The sequence below is a fragment of the Ursus arctos genome, unplaced genomic scaffold, assembly GCF_023065955.2.
Source record: "Ursus arctos isolate Adak ecotype North America unplaced genomic scaffold, UrsArc2.0 scaffold_26, whole genome shotgun sequence".
NCBI lineage: Eukaryota > Metazoa > Chordata > Mammalia > Carnivora > Ursidae > Ursus > Ursus arctos.
Genome location: NW_026622941.1, coordinates 19350310 through 19373056, shown reverse-complemented (window position 1 = coordinate 19373056; position 22747 = coordinate 19350310). Strand labels below are relative to the sequence as shown.

The following is a 22747-nucleotide window of genomic DNA, read 5'->3' as shown; positions in this document are numbered from 1 at the left end:
TTGGATATATATCCCACTGAATTGAAAGCAAGGACTCCCAAAGATATCTATAGACCCATATTCATAACAACATTATTCATGATAGCTAACAATTCCCATGCCCATCAGTGGGTGGATGTATAAATAAGATTGGATTATACGTACAAAGGAGTATTATGCAGCCTTAAAGAGGAAGGACATTCTGACACATACTACAACATGTATGAACTTTGAAGACATTGTGCTAAGTGAAATATGCCAATCACGAAAGGACAATATTGCATAATTCCACTTATATGAGCTAACTAGAGTAGTAAAATCCAGAGACAGGAAATAGAATGGTGGTTGGCAGAGGCTGGGGAGGGAATAATGAGCAGTTACTGTTTAATGGGTACAGAGTTTCAGCTGAGGAAGATGAACAAGTTCTGGAGATGGATGGTGGTGAGGGTTGCACAAGAGTGTGAAGAAAAGGCTGTCTTGAACCACCCATTTAAAAATCACAACACCCCCTCTGAGAACATCCTAACCTTTTCTTGCTTTCCTTTTCTCTGCAGCACTAGTTGCAAATCCAGCACAATATATATTCATATTACTTACTTGTTTTTTGTTTGCTTCCTACTGCAGGAATGTAGTAGGAACTTGAGTGGAGGGATTTTTGTGTTTTTCTCTGCTTTATCCACAGTGCTGAATAAATAGGGCCAGTATATTTGTTGAATGAATAAATGAATGACCGTGATTGGACACAGACTTTAAGAGAAGGCACAAACAGAAAGAGAAAATGGGAAGATTCCATTTTTCATTTGCTTTTAACTAATTTTTTTTCTACTGTTATATATGATACTCAGCCGCAGTGTTCATGGTGGCTTCTGCTCTGTTTACCTTTTCACATGTATTCTGACTCTTTCCACTTTGGAAGTATTGGTGTACACATCCACCATACCTACTATAATTTAAAATTCTCACTCTGAACTCAAAGCCCGTACTCTTGTATTCCTGACTACCCCTTACCAGAGTCCAGGGCTGCAGACTTAGAAGCCCAGAAACTCTGGGGAATCCCAGTTATCAAAAAATCTTCATTCTAGTTTGTTTGGAAGCCACTGGTTTGATTGGCGCTGGAGTTTTCATTGTCTGGAAATTTTAAGGAGGAAGAGAAAATTTATACACTTTGGAATCAGGAAGGAGCTATGCTTGGATACAAAGGGATTGCTATAATCTTTGCAGATGTTGCATTTACAGTCTACCTCTCTGAAACTTTGAGAGCTTGAAAATAATTATTGAACAGCCTGGTTAGCCTTTCTCTCAAGTCTTTATCAAACTTCTAGCAAAGCAACTGGTATACAAACTATCTTTGAAGCTATGCAGGAGGAGCCACAAGGCCAACTTCCTGATTGGCAGGAGTGTTAACTTCCTACCATGGAAACCAGTGGAACTTACTGCCTTGGAAAAATGTTTTGAAAAGGAAAGGTCCAGAGTGAGGGCATTAAGTACCCTTTCTCAGAGACAGAGGAAGGAGCACAATGACTTCCAGGACAAAGGAGAGTGGATGCGGCTGGCTGGGATAGCAAGACAGAGGGAAATTTAGTGGGTGAATTGTTGGATTTGACAGTTTTTCTTGGAATCTCAGAATGGAACTCTTGTTTTGGAATTTGGAGGGAGCTCAGAGACTGTGAGAAACACAGGGAGAAGGGTGGAGGGGAGGGGGTGCCAGGGGCATTATGGAATTCATACAAGCTGCCTTCATGTTCCCTGGCCCCTCCCTGCATTTCTTTAAGCACATCCCCTGAGCAAGCACCTCCTTTGGGAGAGGCTGTTTCCTGATTAAACTGAGATTCGCAGGATGTGTGAGTGGCTCAGTCAATTAAGTGTCTGCCTTTGGCTTGGGTCATGATCCCAGGATCCTGGGATTGAGTCCTGCATCAGGCTCCTTGCTCAGTAGGGAGCCTGCCTCTCCGTCTGCCTACAGCTCCCCCTGCTTGTGCACACGTGCCTGCGTTCTCTCTCTCTCTGACAAATAAGTAAATGAAATCTTTAAAAAAAATAATAAATAAACTGAGATTCACAGACCCAGGGCCCTCCCTAGGAAATGTCCTCAAGATATGCTCTTGAAATAGATGATGGTCCATGTTCCAGTCTCCTGTTTCATTTGGGTCTTTCCTTTTTTCAAAAAATATCCTACTTTAAGAATCTCAAAATATCATAGTCAATCAATACATCTACATATTTATTTCCTCTGTCCTAAATGCCTCTAATCATTGCTTGCTGCAATTATGAACAGATCTTTGTCCTGGGTGGTGAGAGTTGGGGTGGGAGTGTGGAAATCAGAAGGAGGATATATGTGGATCCTGGCCCTGCCCTCTGGAAGCTTTTAGACTATAAAGGAATTTAAGTGACATACCCAAGACACCACCAGACAGAAAGGGAAAATTAGTTTCAGGTGAACATCAGGATGGGTTGTAAGGACTGATGGGAAGGGGAGGAAGGTTGGAGATGGGGATCAGTCAGGATAGCTTAGGAAAGGCTTCCTAGACATAGAGGGGGGAAGGTTGTAGAATAGGATTGAGAAGATCTAGAGCACCAGGACTGGACAGAAGGAGTGAGGAGGGCATCCCTGGCAGGGCAGGTACTTATCTAGGGCAAAGGCTCCTCCCAGGAAGGGTAAGTCAGGACGTGAAGAGCTGAGTTAAGAAGAAGGTGATGGGCCTGAGGGGTGGGGGAGAATAAGGGGGGCACTGACAGCTGGGTCAGAGGGTCTGGACTGAATAGAAACCATTGGAATAATCACAGATTATTTTATAGAGAAAGGGCATTTCTGAGCATGGTGTTTGAGGACCATGTTTCTCTGTGTTGTTATGAGCTGGATTTGTGGTAGAGTCTTTCAGGATTCCCAATCATGGGTTTGCTTTATCTTCTGAGAGTTTGCTTGTCCATTTGTTTGTTCTGCCTCCTTCTGTTGGAGTCATAAAATATGATTATTTAATTCCCAGATGTTATGTTCTTTAGGTTGCTTCTGTGGTATCTTCTTACTTTGTCTGTAGGCCGACTTTCACTCACTTTTAGTAGAAGTGGGAAGAGCAGCACAAGGACCACTCTGCACAACACAGTTGAGGGAAACAGAAATTATCAAGTATTACCCCTCTCTGACCCTGCCATTCAGATGGTCCTCCTCTGGGATTCCTGCTCAGGGTCCATGATGGACTTCAGAAGGGTGTATGACATTTTTTTTGAGGTGACCAACCTCAGAGGGGTCTGTGATTCAACAAATGTGAAGAACCACTGTTGTGTCTTTTTTGAGAGATAGGTGGCTGGGGATGGTTCCCAGATAGAGAAATGTGGTACAAGCATCCTTAGTGCCAACTACAGAAGCCTCCCAAGTTAGTTGAAGGAACTGAGGAGAAAGAGGAACTGGGAAAAAGGAAATGGGTTCAGAGGGAACTAGTAGGAGAGGTGCCCCATATTCTCTTGTTCTTCACCCTCTTTCTAGAAGGTATTCCTTCTTTGTATTCTCCATATACTGACCATTACAGGATTCCAGTTCCCCTTCATGTTAAGCCTATTGAAAGCCTGTCATTTATCAGGCTCTGTACCAGGTCCTTTCACAACATTATCTCCTGCCATTCCTGTGTTGAAGCTGCAGTGCACAGAGTGGAGTCAGTTCCTCCCTCAGTCATGGCATGTTTGCACCATCACTTCCTGTCAAGCCCCTTTACAATGCATTTTATTTTCCCCTTTCATCCTTATCTCTATTCTCATTTCTCTTCCTCACTGGAGGCATTTACTTTAGTGTATTTAACAAATGCTCTTCCAGCCCATGCTCTACATGTGTGTTTAGATACATCCATCCACTGAAATTTAGATACAGTAGGATCAATGGCACATGGGGGAAACCAGGTGCTAGGCGAGCATATAGGAAGGGCAGCATAAGGGTCAAGGGAGGCTTCCTGGGGAAGCAACTGCTGAGCTGGGAACTGAAAGAGAAGTGGGGGTTAGCTAAGTGAAGGGGCCAAGAGGGCATTAGAGGCAAGGGAACAGGGTGAGTGTTGAATTTTGCAGCTGGAGCAGGAACTGGGCAGAAGATGAGGCTGGAGGAATAAGCACAGGTCAGATTTTGAAGGAAGAAAGGACTATGAAGGAAGGCCTCTGGGGAATCACTGAAGGATTTGAAGCCTGGTGGTAGGTGGGGGACACCTCAATCACATTTATAGTGTAGAAAGATTCCATGTTTAAGAATTGACCCTCCTTCTCTATTTCGTGAGCTTGTTGGTAAATCATAACATTGGAACTGGTGGGTGGCAAATAAGGAGTCAGGACGAATTTGTAAACAGAAGGTCTAGCCCATACCCAGGGGTTCCTTTTGAACATCTATGGAGTAGACTTCTCAATTTTCACTTGATCTTTTTGTCTTTAAAACTTCTTTTTTTAAAGATTTTATTTATTTATTTGACAGAGATAGACAGCCAGCGAGAGAGGGAACACAAGCAGGGGGAGTGGGAGAGGAAGAAGCAGGCTCCCAGCAGAGGAGCCTGATGTGGGGCTCGATCCCAGAATGCCGGGATCACGCCCTGAGCTGAAGGCAGACGCTTAACAACTGAGCCACCCAGGCGCCCGTCTTTAAAACTCCTGACAACACTTCTAAAAGTTCTTTCAAAATGAAAGCCCGAGTAGGGAGGAGAGTGGGGGCTCCATGACTTTGCTTTCTCTGATCTCCACTACTCATTCCAGGGCATTGCTGTGAATTGTTCATCAAAAGCATTGCTCCCCTTGAGGAGGGGGCCATTTGAATAGTAGCAGTGGAGGAGGGGGAAGGAGGAACTACATGTAGTGTTCCTTCATTAAGAAAACACATTCAGACCATGGTTGGAGTGAGTTAAATATAACTCATTGTGAAAAATTCATAGGGAGTTACAAGTAAGTGTTTTACTACAAGCTCACAGAACAAGGCAGATTCTCCAGGCCTCTGGCATCTGACATCACAGATGGAGCAGGGTGTGTAGAGAGCACAGTGTGGCCAGTGAGGAGACTGTCTGCTGAAGTGAGCTCACCTTCTCTCCTGGAACCCAGAGAGGAGGATACAGAAGGAATTGTTTTTGAGCCACTGAGTTAGGTGACTTATTTCTTTTCTCTCTACCCATAATACATTCATAACCATGGACATAAAAACTGTAGTGCATTTTGCCTGGTTGCTTTGGGTGAGGTGTATTGAATGTCATAATTCACAAAACCACCTTCTTGGCTCCTCTCCCTTCTCAGTCCTGGACCCTGGGTTGGCTGCTGCCCCCATTTCTCCAGTGTTTCCTTCCCAGACAGCCTGGTCCTCTCCTTCTTGCAGGTGGTTATGAAGGTCCTGCCCCTTTCTCCCTCCTCCTCTCTGTTTACAGTGTCCTTGTAGGCCTAGGTGGGTAAAGGGAAGGGGTGGACTGTACATTCTTGGCCATCAATACAGCTGAATGGATGATGCAGAATGAGGAGAAAGTGAGCTAAACTACCATCTGACCTTAGCTGACTTTAGGGCTAAGAGTTGTAAGACCGAGGATCAATATTTGTATTTTAAATTCAGGTAATATTTAAAAGATGATTATTGCAAGGAGGCCTTCTAGTCCATGAATTAATGTGTCATAACTCACACAGAAACACCACGCAAACATCCCACATGAGAATTAAAGCACAATACATTCATGCCCTGTTGTGTTTTACAGCCTAATTAGTTTGTGAAGCTTCATGACTTAGATGAGCTCAAATGGGATTATGTCATGTAGTGGGTAAAAAAGAATGTCGAGAGATATTTAGCCCTTTTTCTGGGAGGAAAGCAGGGTTGATTTTTCTATGATGTCTTTTGGTGTGAGTTTCTATGATATTTGTGATATTTCCACATGTGACATGGGACTTTTGAGTTTTGGTTCATTGGTTGAATACCATTGTTCAGTAAACATTTCTTATTTATTTAGGCATTATGGAAAGATAACACATACCAGATGAAATATGTTGCAGTAGTGTTGAAGCCTGAGCAAAGGAACTCAGCGGCCCCAACCCAGCTCGGTCTAACTCAGCCTCACTGAACCCAATCTGAGACTCCAGGCAACCTGGGCTTGATACAGTTCTCTAATTCTAGAATCATCTTCAATTCCAGCTACAATGCTGCATCAGGCACTTCGCAGATTTGGTCAAAAAATGGTACACAGACGTCTGCTGGAGCCCCTGGTACATGAGACTGTCTCTGAAAGAAGCCTGAGCACTCTGGATTTAGTGGCCTTGGGTGTGGGCCGCACAGTGGGTATAGGTGTGTACATCCTGGCTGGTGAGGTGGCCGGCAATCAAGCAGGACCATCCATTGTGATCTGCTTTTTGGTGGCCGGCCTATCTTCTGTGTTGTCTGGGCTGTGCTATGCAGAGATTAGTACCCGGATTCCCCATTCCGGCTCTTCATATCTCTACACCTATGTCACTATGGGTGAACTCTGGGCTTTCATCACTGGCTAGAACCTCATCCTCTCCCTTGTTGCTGGTGTAGCCAATGTGACCTGGGCCTGGACCTTGGCTTTTACCAATCTGCTTGGGAACCAGATCTCTCAGACCCTGCGTAAGAGCATCTTACTGCACATTCCTGAAGTCCTTGCAGATTATCTAGGCTTCTTTATTGTGGGACTGGTGTTGTTGCTCATGGAGTTGCAGACTCTGAGCAACAGTCAGTTTTTTGTGGTGACCAAAGTGGTCACATTGGTGAAACTTTTGGTTCTCAGTTTTGTCATCATCTTTGGCTTCATGAAGGGGGACTTACACAACTGGAAGCTCGCAGAAGAGGACTACATACAGGCTGGACTCAATGACACCTCTGGCTTGGGCCCTCTGGGCTCTGGAGGATTTTTGCCTTTTGGTTTTGAGGGGATTTTCCATGGTGCAGCTACCTGTTCCTATGCACTCATTGGTTTCCACAATATTCTTACCAGAGTTGAGGAAGCCAAGAATCCCCAGCGTTCCATCCCCATGGGCATTGTGGTTTCACTGCTCATCTGCTTTTTCGTGTATTTCGGTGTCTCTGCAGCACTTACACTCATGGTGCCTTACTACCGGCTTCGACCTGGGAGCACCTTGCCTGAGGCATTTCTCCATATTGACTGGGCTCCTGCCTACTATATTGTAGCTTTTGGATTCCTCTGTAGTCTTTCTGCCAGCTTCTTGGGCTTTATGTTCCCCATACGTCAGTTGATATACATGATGGCACAGGATGGCCTCCTGTTCCCTGTCCTTACCAGGATCCACACTGGCATATATGCCTCCATTGTGGCCACTGTGATCTTTGGCATTATTGCGCCAATCTTGGCATTTTTCTTTGGACTCATTAATCTTGTGAACTTCAGGTCAATTGGCTTCCTGCTAGCTTACTCTCTGGTGGCTTTTTGTGTTCTCGTCCTGAGGTATCAGCCTGAGATGCAGAATGGGGGAGATGAAGCACAGGTGCAGGAGGAGAATGGGGGAGATGAAGTGCAGGTGCAGGAGGAGAATGGGGAAAATGAAGCACGGGTGCAGGAGGAGAACAGACCTGCAGCAGAGAAGCTGACTCTACAGGGACTATTTTTTCCAAGCAGCCCCACCCCCACTCCACTCTCTGGCTGGGTTGTCTATGTTTGTTCCTCACTGCTTGCTCTGCTGCTGACTCTCCTCTGCCTGGTGCTAGCCCAGTGGCCAAGTCTGCTTTCTGGAGACCCAGCGCCAATCACAGTGGTTGTGCTGCTCCTGGTACTCATCACTGGGCTCACTGGGGTCATCTGGAGACAGCCACAGAGCTCCACTCCCCTTTCCTTTAAGGTCCCTGCTCTGCCTCTCCTCCCACTCCTAAGCATCCTTATGAATATTTGCCTTTTGATGCAGATGACAGCTGACAGCTGGGCCCAATTTGGTATCTGGATGCTGATTGGGTTTGCTCTCTACTTCAGCTATGGGATCCAGCATATCATGCAGGAGTTTAGAACGACCAACTCCACTTCAGTTAGGGCCTAAACTGTAGACCTTGAACTCAGCAGCGCCAGTAAACATTTGGTTTAACATTATCATACCTGAATGCGGTCTGTTCTCCTTACACAATAATCTGGAGTACTCCTGAGCATGTGGAAACTAGGCCTTCATGAGATGTTGGTAGGGGAACACTTTATTGTGGAGTGAATGATGCATGTTTGCTCTTTCTCCTTTTTTTTTTTTAACTATCTACTTTTCAGTTGTGTCTGTAGCTGCTTTACTAGCTTTAAAAAGAATTATTATTAAAAGAAACTAGAAAAAGTGTATTTGATTTCTTTAGGTAAATACCCAGTAGAGGAATTAATTGATCATATGGTAATCATATTTTTATGTTTTCTTAGGAGCATGCACACTGTTTTCCACAGTGGCTGCACCAATTTACATTGCCACCAGCAGTGCATGAGATTTCCTTTTTCTCCACATACTCCCCAACACTTGTTATTTCTTGTCTTTTTTATTTTATTTTTATTTTATTTTATTTTATTTTATTTTATTTTATTTTATTTTATTTTTTTAAAGATTTTATTTATTTATTCGACAGAGATAGAGACAGCCAGCGAGAGAGGGAACACAAGCAGGGGGAGTGGGAGAGGAAGAAGCAGGCTCATAGCGGAGGAGCCTGATGTGGGGCTCGATCCCAGAACGCCAGGATCACGCCCTGAGCCGAAGGCAGACGCTTAACTGCTGTGCCACCCAGGCACCCCTTGTCTTTTTTATTTTAGCCATCTGACAAGTATAAAGTGATACATCTTTGTATTTTTAATTTGCATTTCCCTGACGATTAGTGATGCTGAACATCTTTTCATGTGTCTGTTGGTCTCCGCCCATTTTTTAAATCAATTTTTTTGGTGTTGAGTTGTATAAGTTCATTTTATATATTTTGGAAGTTAACCCCCTATTGGATATATCATTTGAAAATAACCTTTTCTCCTTCAGTAGGTTGATTTTTGTTGATGATTTTTTTCTTTGCTGTGCAAAAGCTTCTTATTTTCACTAATTCAAAAACATATATGCACCCTTATATTTATTGCAGCATTATATGCAATAGCCAGGATATGGAAGCAACCCAAGTGCACTTCAGTAGATGAATGGATAAAGAAGATGAGGTATATATAAATATATACAGTGGAATATTACTCAGTCATTGAAAAAAATGAAATCTTGCCTTTTATAACAGCATGGATGGACCTTGAGGGTATAATGCTAAGTGAAATAAGTCAGGCTGAGAAAGACAAACACCATATGATTTCACACACATGTAGAACTTAAGTAATCAAACAAACAAACAGAGACAAAGAAGAAAACAGACTCTTAAATACAAAGAATAGCCTGATGTTGACAAAAGGGAAGTGGTTGGGGGGATGGGTGAAATCGATAAAGGAAATTAAGAGTACATACCTTGATGAGTACTGAGAAATATGTGGAATTGTTGAATCATTATATAGTATGCCTGAGAGTAATATAACAACACTATATGTTAATTGTACTTCAATAAGAAAATAAAGGGAACTAGAGAAAGACCCCCAAAAAAGATGAAATATGGTCCCTGCCCTTATAGAGCTTATATTCTAATACGAGGGGTAAAGCACAGCTGTAACACGAGGTAGGAAGTTATCATTAGTAATATAAAAATTAAGTGTCTCAGGAATTCAGAGTGGAGAACGATCATTTGTGGCTGGCAGAGAAGTGAGGATTGATTGGTGAAATCAGACAGTACTTGTAGAGGAATGGCATTTGAGTTGGCTCTCTCCAGGAACAGATAGGTTTTTGCCACACGTGTGTAGGAGGAGGAGATTGTAGGCAGAGAATAACACCAGGAAAAGCACAGGAAAACAAAGCAGCACTCAGAGCACCCTGAGCAGGCTGTGTGAGCGTGCACAGGTGGATTGGAACCAGAGCTTTCCTCTGAGCAAAAAGCACTTTGGCTTTGAACCCACTACCCATGCTGAAAATCCCTGGGGCTGGTTCTTCTACTTGGTAATATCTGCATTCTTGGACTTCGAAGTTTCTATACCTTTGTCTGCTTTGGTCCACCTGCTCAGAAAGTGCAAAACTGAGAGCCAAGTGTCCTGGGTCCTGGTCTTGTTTCCACCATTAACTCCTAATGTGACCTTGAGCAAGCCACTCAGTTCCTTCCATGCTCGGCTTATTTATTTGTAACATGAGAGGTCAGAACTGATCTTTTCTAAAGTTCTGTTTACTTACAAAGTTCTAGGATTTCCTCTGGTTCTTCTGTCCTGTTATTCTCTTAAGTAGGTCTCCTTAGTGCATGTGATCTGAACCTGCACCCTGCCCACTTTTCACTACAACCCATTGTCGGAGCTGTAGAGGTCCAATAAATAACACCCCACTTCCCCCTCCAGCATTTGATAATCAGCTGAAGATTAAACCATCGGCTGTAGACTAATTGGATTGCTAACCCTGCATCACTAAATTAGACAGTCTTACACATCATCATAAGTAGGGCTGAGCATACCCTACCTCCCAGAAGAGTCTGCTTTTACTAGATTTTTCTCGTGTATGAGCAAGTTGGAATGCATGTTTCTAGGGGCAGGTTGGTTCTGGATGAAAAAAGGAGGGCACATATTGCATGGTGCACTGGGTGTTATACGCAACCCATGAATCATCGAACTTTACATCAAAAACCAGGGATGTACTGTATAGTGACTAACATAATAAAAAATATTTAAAAAAATAAAAATAAAAAAATAAAAGTGCATATGCCAAAGTGAAAAAAAAAAAGAAAGAAAAAAGGAAACCAACAAAAAGCTGGAAGGAGCTGAGCTGGGCATGCTTGGTACTGTCTCTTTAACTGACTAATGAAAGACATAGAGAGAGAGGGAACTGGTGAAAGGCCAGGAATTATACTCTGCTCAGTGGTGCTCAAACTTCAGTGGATGTCACCTCACCTGGAGGATTTCTGAAAACAGATTGTTGGGTCCTGACCCCAGTATTTGGAATTCAGCAGGTCTGGATGGGGCCCAGTACTTGTACTTCGAACAAGTTCCCAGCAGATGCTGATGCTGCTGGTCCAGGGACTTCACACTGAAAACCAAAACTCCAGCTGAAGCCCCTCCACATGTAAAGATGAAAGGAGGGAAACAAAGGAGCTCTTTGTATACACACTTCCACGTATTTTTTTAATGAAAAATTTAGATTAAAGTACCATCATTAATCCTTTTTACAGTGGGGAAATCATAACGAAAATTTTCACAATGGATATTTATATCAAATCACCACAATGTATACTTTATATGTCTTGCAATTTTATATGTCAGTCATACCTCAATAAAGCTGAAACAAAAAATAAAAACCACAGTTATCTTTGTGTCTTTATTTCCTTTATTTATTCCTTGATTGTAGAACATAGGTAAGGAGTGTATCTTGCTCACACTCCCAGAGCATCCAGCTGGGGGCCAGGCATATAATAGGCATTTAATAAATTCATGTTCAATTGAATTGAGCCTTATACATTTCTTTGGTACAGAAAATTGTTCTTCCTTTCAGGCTAGCACTGTGCTACTCCTTTAAAACTATCTTCTGGGAGACTTCCTTGACGAACAGCATTTCTCTCCATCCAGACCTGTATCTAGAACTGTATCTACTTCTGTACCCAGCATCCAGGCACTTCTAATTTTGCCTTTGTGTGGCTATACCTGAGTTCTGGTGACTGTCCTGCCTGTTCCATCAGAGTGGAATCTTGCTCAAAGCAAGGAGGTAGGTTCTCCCCTTCCTGAACAGTGAAGAACAGATTTGTTCCTTCAAAGAGCAACAGGGATAGAGCAACCCTGGGGTAGGAGAATGCCTGACATGATCACCCCTGGTCCAGGTCCACCTATTCCCAGGGGATGTGGGGAGGGCCTGGACATAGTGAAACTGATAGAAGGCCCAACCAGCTCTATCTGACTCCAGGGAATCCCAGAAGATGAGACTGGTTCTGGTGTGGGCAAAACAGGCATCTTTCTTGATGCAGTCTGTGGTTGGAATGGAAGGGCCAGTGTTTTTCTGTTGTATTTATGTATGGGGTCTGCCCTGGGATGGAGGGATAGGAAGCTACTTTCTTACTTGCAGAATTTTTCTTGTTCCCAACAGGGAGTAGGTGACTCCAGGGAAGCCTGCTAGGGGCATGATTACCCATATACTTACCCAATCCTTTAGGTGCTTTTTTAGGGGACCAATGCAAAAACCTTGTGATACCATCTAAGATCATTTAGGGAGAGAGAATTTACACTCTGGATGGCAAGATAGTGACAAAAGAAGAAAAAAATCTTATTAGAGCATTGAAACCTGGTAAAATTTTAAAACAGAGCTTATATTTAGGAGAATGAGTTGCATTTTAGGACTCAAATAAGAGTTCTGAGTTTCCATGTCCTTTCACTCTCCATGTATTTATCTTGTCTCATTGATGAGATTTTAAAACCTCTTAAGGGAACAAAACATCACCTTTATGTATTACTTCTTTATATGTCCAATGTCCACAAAATGATGATGAAAGTCATAGCTACCACTTGCTGAGTACTACACCCTGGACTTTGTGTCAAACACTTCACATAATCACCTATTTAATACAAAAGTTGTACAAGGTAAGTATTTTTACGCTCATTTTACAAAAGTTGAAACTAGGGCTCAGAAAGGTTAAGTCGTTTGTGCAAAGTGAGTAGTGAAGCTAGGATTTGTACCAAGTTTGAGCAAAGCTCGTGCTACTAAGCCCTGAGCTACACTCTACATGGAGTAGTGGCTCAGTGAGGAATAGATGATCATCGAAGCTTGATGGCATAGAGGTAACTGAAGGGTAGTGGATAATTCCAATAGTGAATAATGAAAAACCAATTTCTATGTGTTTTGTGGGATGTAGTCAGAGACACACTTAGTGACACACACAGCTCATATTCAGACACTCTCTCCTTCACCTTCACTGGGCCCCACCCAGCAGTCAGGAGTTGGGAAGGGGGAGAGGCTGGGTATATATTAATGACACACCTCACTGCAAGGCATGTGTGTGTGCCAAATATATGGACATGTGTGTCTAAATTTGAGTGGAAATATGCATCAAGGAGTGGGGTATGTTTATCTCAGTAGGTCAATAAACACAAGCATATTTCTTAGACTTTTTGTGTATGGTGTGTACTCTGTGTGTGTGTGTGTGTGTGTGTGTGTGTGTGTGTGTGTGTGTATACACAAATCTTGAAGGAGTTCAACCAGCTATAAGGAACTTGCTGCCTTCCACTCCTGAGCTGGTTAGTGTGTTTGTACCAAACCTTGATATTTATTTTTCATTACCTCTCAAAGGAACCTAGGGGAGTTTTCTTTCTAGGAAGTTTGTGGCTAAGATGCTGATGCTGTGGAGCCCTATACATCTGCTACAATCAGAAGAGGTTTGCGCAGAAAGAGAAACAGCAGCCACAAGGCAATCTTGTCCCATCTTTTAAGTTCTAGCCTAATACACAGCCACCCCATATGTATACCACCCATGTAAACACCGCCCCTCTCCCAGAACCCCCTCATAGAAGATACTAAGAGAAGCCATTTTATTTACTTCTTTACTTCCAAGTGGGACTCTCAATTTGAGCCATCCCGGAAAGAAGAGAATTAAAAATTATACTAATGAATGAATCTAGAGTTGCGATTGTGAGAAACTGGTCATTTGTGAAGCTAATTTCAAAGAAAGCAATGAGCTTTGACAGAAGCAGGGACAGTAAAAGGAGTTGAATGTCTCTGTTGACTTCCTTAGAAAACCTGAAGCAAGGCTCCTGGAAGCAGGAGGCAGGACGACCTGCATGTGGTTTGAAGGCAGGCACAGCACAGGAACCCCCTCCTCCACCTTCCAACACCAGTGCTTGGGATACTGTTTTATGAGAGATTTTTATGACAAACTTTACTTTACATCTGACATTTAACAGTATCTCTTGTCCAGAGTAGGAGGAAATTAGATATTTATTGATAGGTAATGTCAGAGATAGAGGAAAATTGCCTATGGAGAGAAAAAAAAAGAGATGGAAGAGTTTCTCTTTCCCCACGTATGGAAATCACCTAATTTAATTAGTCTAGTATATGCTTTTCTGTGCTTTAAGCTTTTCTCAGCAATGAGATTAAGAAATCTTTTCATTGAGTTTTTTGAGGGAAGATGGTGGAAGAGTAGGGGAACCTCATTTCATCTGGTTCCTTGAATTCAGCAGATAGCTATCAAATCATCCTGAACACCTGTGAATTCGACCAGAGCCGTAAGAAAAGAGTAGCTGCACCTCTACAAATGGAAAATCCACCACTTCTTGCAAGGTAGGAGGTGCGGAGAAGTGGATCTGAGGGGATATATGGGAAGATAAACTGTGGGGGGAGGGAGCCTCTGTCAGCCAAGTGCTGAACAGCAGAGCACAAAATCAGAACTTTTAGAAGTCTGCTCTGGCGAGGGGGTGAGGGGGGTGAAGGGGGCGAGGGGGTGAGGGAAATCCCTGCCTGAAAGGCACTCAGTTGGTGGAATCCCAGGTGGGTCAGTGAGGTTTCAGGATCCCCAGGGTTGCAGAAAGAACGGGGATGCCTGAGGGTGGCAGAGTTCCCAGGCATTGGAGAGGGGAAGTCGGCTGCAATCAGAGAGCCCAGGAGTGGGCTTTCAGCTTGGTGTTGCCATAAACCACGAACCAGGGCTCGGTCACAGCTGGTGATGGCTCTCCAAGCAGAGGCACAGCAAGCTGCAGAACACGCGAGATCCCCTGCCCTCCCCCTGGGAGGGGCAGCATGGCAGTGTGCCACAGGAGTCAGCAGGGTTTGGAACATTGAAACAGGGTCATGTCCCTGAGAAACACTCGGTCACAGGCTGGGAGACAAGAGTAACTGACTGCTTTTCTCTGAGGGCACACTAAGGAGTGGCGCCCTGAGCTGTTGGCTCCTTGGGGCTGGAGATTGGGAGGCAGCCATTTTCATTCTCATTCTCTAAAGCTGCGTAGGAAGCCTTAAGGGAACAAAAGCCACACAGAGCCATACAGAGCTACTTTATTGGGGCCCGGCCCCCTGGCAAGGGCGGTACAATCCAACCAGGGCAAAGATACCTGAGAATCAGCACCAACAGGCCCCTCCCCCAGATGATCGACAGGAACTTCCAGCTGAGACCAAGATCACACAGAACTGCAGAACTTTATCTGCAAAACAGATAAAGAGTAAGTGAGGGGTTAAAGTTCCCTATCATTATTGTGTTACCATCAATTTCTTTATCTGGTTATGTTTACTTTGTGTATTTTTTCTTAGCATTTTTTTAAGTTTTTATTTATTTAAGTAATCTCTACACCCAGTGTGGGGCTCAGACTCAGGATCCCAAGACCAAGAGTCAGCCTACTGAGTCAGCCAGGTGCCCCTGCTTTATGTATTTAGATGTTCCTATGTTGGGTGCATAGATATTTACAATTGTTATATTCTCTTGTTGGATTGGTACCTTTATCATTATGTAATGTTCTTCTTTGACTCTTGATACAGTCTTTGTTTTGAAGTCTATTTTGTCTGATGTATGTACTGCTACTCCAGCTTTTCTTTACTTCCATTTGCATATGTTTTTCCATCCCTTCACTTTTAGTCTGTATGTGTCTTTAGGCCTATAATAAGTCTATTATAGGCAGCATATACATGCATCTTGTTTTTTTTAATTCATTCCACCATGCTATGTCTTTTGAGTGGAACATTTAGACCATTTACATTTAAAGTAATTATTGATAGCTACATATTTCTGCCATTTTGTTGACTGTTTTCTTGGTTGTTTTTGTAGTTCCTCTTTGTTCCTTCCCTTGCTCTCATTCTTTGTGATTGCTGACTTTCTGTAGTATTTTGTTTTACTTTATTTCTCTTTTGTTATTCTTTTTCATTTCTCTTTACTTTTTTGAGTATAGTTGACACACAATTATTAGTTTCAGATGTACAACATAATGATTCAGCAGCTCTATTTATACATTATGCTGCGCCCATCACAAGTGTAGCTACCATCTGTCACCTTGAGACACTTACAATACCATCGACTATATTCCGCATACTGTACGTTTTCATTTTATTTTATTTTATTTATTTATTTTTTTTACCTACATATAGTATAAAGCAGTCTATATTGAGTTGATGGTCATTTAAGTTTGAACACATTCTAAAGAAACTTCTTTTTCACTACTTCCTCCATGGTTTATATATATGTTGCCATGTTTCACATCTTTTTATTCATAATTTCTTTATGTCTAATTATAGCCTTTTCTTTTCCACTTAAGGAATTCCCTTTAGCACTTCTTGTAACACCAGCTTAGTAGTGATGAATTCCTTTAACTTTTGTTTGGGAACTCTCTATCTCTTCTTCAATTCCAAGTGATAATCTTGCTGGGTGTTCTTGATTGTGGGTTTTTTTGTTTGTTTTCCTTTCAGCACTTTGAATGTATCATGCCAGTCCCTTGGGTCCTGCAATGTTTCTGCTGAAGAAGTCAGCTGATAGCTTTGTGGAGTTTCTCTTGTACATAACTTTTTGCTTTTCTCTCACTGCTTTTACAATTATCTCTTTAGCCTTTGACATTTTAATTACGTGTTGTGGTGTTGAGCTTCTTGAGGTTTTCTTCTTAAGGGGCTCTATGTGCTTCATGAATCTGAATATCTATTTCCTTCCCTAGATTAGGGAAGTTTCCAGCTATAATTCTTCAAATAAATTTTCTACCACCTTCTCTCTCTCTCTCCTCTTTCTGGGACCCCTGTAATATGAACGCTTGTTCACTTGATGCTGTCCAACAGATCACTTAACCCATCCTCATTTTAAAAAATTGTTTATTTTTGGGGGGTGGCTGGCTGGCTCAGTTGATGGAGGATGAGACTCTTGGTCTCAGGGTTGTGAGTTCAAGCCCTATGTTGGGCATAGAGTTTCCTTAAGAAAAATAAATAAAAATTAAAAAAAAGAAGTTTTCTGTTCAGCTTGGGTGCTTTCCAGTACCCCATCTTCCAGATCATTCTTCTGCATCCATTAATGTACTTGTGATTCGTTCTAGTGTTTTTTCTTTTCATTTGTATTCTTCAGCCCTGGTTCTTTATATTTTCCAGGTCTTTGTTGAAGTTCTGAGTTCTTCTACTCTTCTCTCCAGCCCAGTGCCCATCTTTCCAATCATTACTTTAAATTCTTCATCAGGCACATTGCTTATCTCTGTTTCATTTATTTCTTTTTCTGAGGTTTTGTCTTGTTCTTTTATTTGGGGCACATTCCTTTCTCTCCCCATTTTGATTGACTTTGTGTTTGTTTCTATGAATTAGGCATAACAGCTACTTTTTCTAAACTTGAAGGAATGATCTTGGTATGTGGTTGTCCCCTGTGTAAACTGTATATACCTGGTGACTTTTACTGGCTGGTTGGAGCTGTGGCTGGCATGGGTGGGGATTGCAGGGTGCCCCCTGCTGGGGTTGCACTGGTGGAATGGTTGGAGATTGAGTGTGGCTGGGGGTGGGCTGGGAGTTGGTCCTGAGGCTTTTTGCAGAGGGTACCCTGGCAGGACAGCTGAAGGTAAATGTGTTCAAGCTGGGGGCTTTCCACACACAGGATGCTCTGGCAGGACAGCTAATGCTGAAGTGGGTGCCAGCTAGTGTGCTTCCTGGACTCTGTGCACAGTGGGCACCCTGCAGGACACCTGAAGCTGAAGTGGTTGTAAGCTATGGGTGGTCCCAGGGTTCTCTGTGCAGAGGACACCCTGGCAGAATGGCTGAAACTCAAGTGGGAGTAAGCTGGGGTGTTCTGGAGTATATGGAAGGTGCCCTGGTGTGGGCAGCCATAGCCAAGGTGGTTGCTGGCTGGAGGGTCCCTGGGTACTTTGTGCAGGGCGCCAACTGGGAAGGATAGTTATAGCTGAAACGGGCATGGACTGGGATTGCCCTAGGGTTCTCTGTACAGATGGTGCCGTGGTAGGACAGCTGAAGCAGGTGTAAGCCCAGGCGTCCTGGCAGGGCACCTGGAGCTGAAAAAAGGGCATCAACCAGGGGTGCCCTAGAAAGCCATCTGAAGCCAAAGCAGTGTAGGCATGCAGTGTTCCAGGGTGCTTTGCGCCTGCCTCAGTGTGGCGAGACAGCTGGAGCTGTAGTGAGCACTGACCAGGGCTGTCGTGGTGTGCACCACCATGGGGCTGCCCTTGTGGGACAGCTGGGGCTGGTGTGGGTTGGGGGCCCAGGGCTCACTGAGGTGGTAGGCTGGTTAGGGTGCCTGGACCCTGCTCCCATCTATACTGTCAAGGTGGTGGGGGAATGTAAACTGTGGCACTCACTGGACCCTCCAACCCAGAGACAGTTGCAGCAGCTCCCCTGCCAGTTAGCAGGGTTCAAGAGCTATTTCCTTTATATTCTGGTTGTTCTTTTAAGCCGTGGTTTTTATTTTCTGTGGCCCAGCGTAGATGAATCTGCTCCTGGTACCTCATTATTATCCAACGCCCTGCAGTTTGCCGCATCGAGGGTGGGGTCACCCTTTGTTACCACGTCTCAGTCTCTCAGTGTTCTTTAGGTGGTCTGTCTTGTTGTACAGCTGGCCAGTCAGCTCTTCAGGAGGAAGTGCCTATAAATTGGTGTAGATTTGGTGTGTGCCCATGGAGGGGAGTTCAGCATCTTCCTGTGTCACCATCATGGACTAGAACATTCCCTAGTTCATCGTTCTTTAAACTTTATAGGCTAATATATATAGCTAGGACTACATGGGGGCAATATTAGGCCCCAAAATGGATTAAGCAAGCTGTGAATAGCATTTTCTAGATTTAAAAGTAACTCAGAGTTTTAAAACAAGGTAAATAAAAGGAAAAGTGATACATGTATGCATCTATTTTATATTGCTATACTAAGGGCATGTTAAATTTTTAAGGAATGAAGGGAGAGGTTTACATTCCTCTGAACAGAAATACTATTTATATAAGAAAAGGCTAATCTCTAATACTTTATAGTCACTGATTGGGAAGAGAAATTTAATGCAAAAGAGAGATTATAGTCAATCATTTTTGAACCAGATAATGGTTAACCACTCATAAGACACTAATTTAGCAATATTTTGGTGCTGCATTTTAACTTTTTTCTTTTTTATTTTAAAGATTTTATTTATTTATTTGACAGAGAGACAGCCAGTGAGAGAGGGAACACAAGCAGGGGGAGTGGGAGAGGAAGAAGCAGGCTTCCAGCGGAGGAGCCTGATGTGGGGCTCGATCCCATAACGCCAGGATCACGCCCTCAGCCAAAGGCAGACGCTTAAGGACTGCGCCACCCCGGCGCCCCTGCATTTTAACTTTTTTCATCCTGTGTGTCTGTTGTGACTGAAGAGCTGGACTAACCAGTTCCCCCTCACAGAGTTCTGATGCCTTGGTGGGTGAAGAAGGTCATTACAATTTTAACTTTGCAGCTAGAAAAACTTGTATATGAGTTTATTACCCTGCATTAGACTGACCACATTAACAAGTCTGATATATATATAAATCAGGGTGCTAGAATCAATAATTAGGAATATCTGACCAGAGCATTCTTGTCTCTAAATCAGAGTACCAAGGAAACCATAGTTTTCAGAATATTACTCAATGAGCACAAATCAGGTAAATATGAAGTATAGACTGATCTCATAAATCTTTCTCAGTCATGTCTGGCAAACACCCTGGTTCACAGAGCATACTTCAAGGCCTTCCGGTAACCAGCTTATTTCCTTTACATCACTGTAAATTCAACAATGTCTTATAGAGACTATAACTTAGTAATAGACTTGAGGAGTAGCCTGGTTTGGGTTCAGAACAAATTAAGTCAGTGTTCAGGGTGGCTCACGTTGATGACTCATTTTTTTTTAAGATTTTATCTATTAGAGAGAGAGACAGCCAGCGAGAGAGGGAACACAAGCAGGGGGAGCGGGAGAGGAAGAAGCAGGCTCATAGCAGAGGAGCCTGATGTGGGGCTCGATCCCATAACGCCGGGATCACGCCCTGAGCCGAAGGCAGATGCTTAACCGCTGTGCCACCCAGGCGCCCCGTTGATGACTCATTTTAAGCCAGTTTAACCACTTAGACTAACCTGTCCTTAATTTCTAAATCCCAGCTGCCTTTCTCAATACAGCATGTGGAAGAATGTAACCGCACACTGCAGAGATCTTATCAAGATCCTGAAGAAGGCAAAGGACCTGAATGAAAAGCTTATTACTCCACTGAAACTGACAGAGTGGTGGGTGCTCCTCCCAAACTTCCTCATAGAGACCTGGTGAAAATGACTGCACGTTCTTCTAGAGCAGTATCTTAAGTATACATAAATCTATTTCTCGTCCCTTAGTGTTGTCTTTATAATTGTTTCTTATAATGGGAAAAAGTATTTTTTCCCATTGTTTCATGTAAACTTTTAAATGCCATATAAAATTTACAAATAATTTATAGAAAGTATTTGTTCTGTCCAAGTTTCATAGCAGTATATTAAAATTACTGCACTTACGGTTTTTTATAGATTTGTTTTTTCATAATTTCTCAAAACCTTTCTCATTGAGATTTCATATTTGAAAATAGACCTAAAGCTAATCTGAATAGTGATGCACATTTTATTACCACCCAAGTAAAGAAGCCCATGCAGAGCTGTTTCAGGGTAACTGGATATTTCTATATAGTGAAAAAACATATTAAAGCTATGGGATGCTGTAACTAGTATTGTCCTGAGTCCAGTGGAACATACCTTTGTTTTCTGTAGAGATATTAAGGAATGGAATTTAAACTAATCTATCTTTTTTAAATATAGATGAGGGTTTCCAACCTTTCAGAAGAGGAAAAATCCATTTTAGTGTTGTCTAGTTTGCGATACACTCTGCTTTCACAATATGAGTTGTGGTCAACATTGGTTGAGAAATCAGTCTGTGCAGCAGAGGTCGAGAACCAATGACTCTCACACACTACATACTCTCGAGCCTGCAAAAGTGTGCCATGTACCACTGTGTCTCTGACTGCACATCCCTTCAAGATAGATAGGGTGCATATTTGAGTAGATACTTGAAGATAAAAAAACAGACCACTAGATACTAAAGAGCTGATCTAGAAGGACCAGTGGGATTATTACTTTGAAGAGAAAATGGAACCGCTGAGTTTTGACCAGAATGTTTGCTTTGTTTTTATTTGTAGATTGAATCATCTCAAACTTGGATTCTGAAAGAGCTGATAAAAAGGAGGAAGAAAAAAATTCAGGTAACTTCTGAACAGGCTTCAGCAATCTAAGAATAAACTGATAATGCATGAGATGGATGTTTCTGTATTTTCAAGAAAACAGTTTATGCATGTATACACCATTATTTTGTAGTTAAAAGTTTAAGACACTTTTAAATATTTTATACATATGGAACTTATCTCAAGTACTGGACTTGAACATTTCAGATCATGATTTGTAAAAACTGACAATACGAAATGAGAAAAATGTAAACTACTTAAGTTCACAACTATCTTAAACTCTTATGCCTTGATATGTTTATTTTCATTTGATAGCAAAATTACACGGAATATTTTACAAAGATTTATTACAGAAAGGGAGTGATTTCAGCTCCTAACAGCTGTAGAATCCAAATGTAAACAGAATAGGGTATCAATACAAATGATATTAGCAAGTAAGATATTGCTACATCTCTGTGTAAAACTATAAGCCTCTTAAAACCATAACCCTGACAGTTCACAATCAGAAGGACTCTAGTATACCAGACCAAGTTGTTGGCTAAGTAGATTACAACCTAGTTAAATCAGAAATGAGTAACTTAAATGCTTGCATTCACATAAGTGGTCAGTTTTGTGTTATAAAGATCAAATAATTTACATCTATTTTTTCAATATTATATTTTAATATTTTCCCACTAAAATCATTATCACTTCTGTATTCTTTATTATATCCGTTATTTGCCTTATTGTGACATTGCGTTATTTGGAACTTTATGTAGCTCTTGAAATACCTTTTTTAATCAAAATAATCTTCTAAATCAATATTTGGATCTAGCAGATCTTCTCCATATGATGAAAGATCTGTCTGATTTAAAATTAAGTTTTCAAATGTTTCTTCTAAGTCTGTTTCACCAATTAAGACAGCTCCCATCATTCGCCCATTCTGCATGATGACTTTGACGTATTCTTGTCCTTTAGTACATCTCAGCATTAATTCATGATCTGAACCTAAGCCCTGTGCGTTGTATTTTCCCAGCAATACAACCTAGAGGCAGGGATAAAAACATCATTCTGGTGAGTACCAAAAAGGAAACACTCTATGTACTTACACTGTGTTGTTATGCTAGAAATCTATTCACAAAAATTGGGGAGTGTCCCAAAGAAAACATTTGAATGGCACTGCATTTATTGTATGGATCACACCACCACATAGTCTCTGAACATTAAAAATATCTAGCGAATTAACAAATATGTAGGATCTGGACTACATCAGCTTAGAGTTATGAAGAAAAAACTTAGAGTAACGTAAAGAGGAGTAAATAATATGCATGGCAAATCCCCTGGTTCATTCTTGAGTACGATAGCCATTGGTTCCCCCCGCAAAGCAAGAATGAATTTCAAAATGTACCAACAGGGAATAAACCTAGAAGAGACTTTCCCCCCTTAACTAGAAAACAGTATAGCACAGAAAGGTAGGTAATGACTAGGAATTAAGACCAGCAATAATACCAGGTACTGATTTCCAAGAAATGAGAAAATGTGTCATTTTTTGTAAAATAATTATCTAATTTTCTCATTTGAGTATTTACATGGTTTGAGTTATAAAACTAACAAGCAGAAAAAGACACTAATTTGCTTATCTT

The 22747-nt window shown here is 42.1% G+C and overlaps 2 protein-coding genes across 4 annotated transcripts in view; one reads left to right on the top strand and one right to left on the bottom strand.

The window, feature by feature from the left end:
* Positions 1 to 6108: 6108 nt before the first annotated feature.
* On the top strand, positions 6109 to 7971 carry LOC113257819 (cationic amino acid transporter 3-like). Its single transcript, XM_044385401.3, is given in 1 exon segment — positions 6109 to 7971. A coding segment is annotated over 1 exon segment (1863 nt).
* Positions 7972 to 21047: 13076 nt separating this feature from the next.
* Positions 21048 to 22747, bottom strand: part of PYROXD1 (pyridine nucleotide-disulphide oxidoreductase domain 1) — a 28330-nt gene continuing 26630 nt past the window's right edge. For all 3 annotated transcript variants that reach the window (XM_026502304.4, XM_026502305.4, XM_048216761.2), the window contains exon 12: positions 21048 to 22149. In XM_026502304.4, coding sequence (XP_026358089.1) covers positions 21901 to 22149 — 249 coding nt within the window. In that variant the 3' untranslated portion in view covers positions 21048 to 21900. The remainder of the gene's footprint in view (positions 22150 to 22747) is intronic.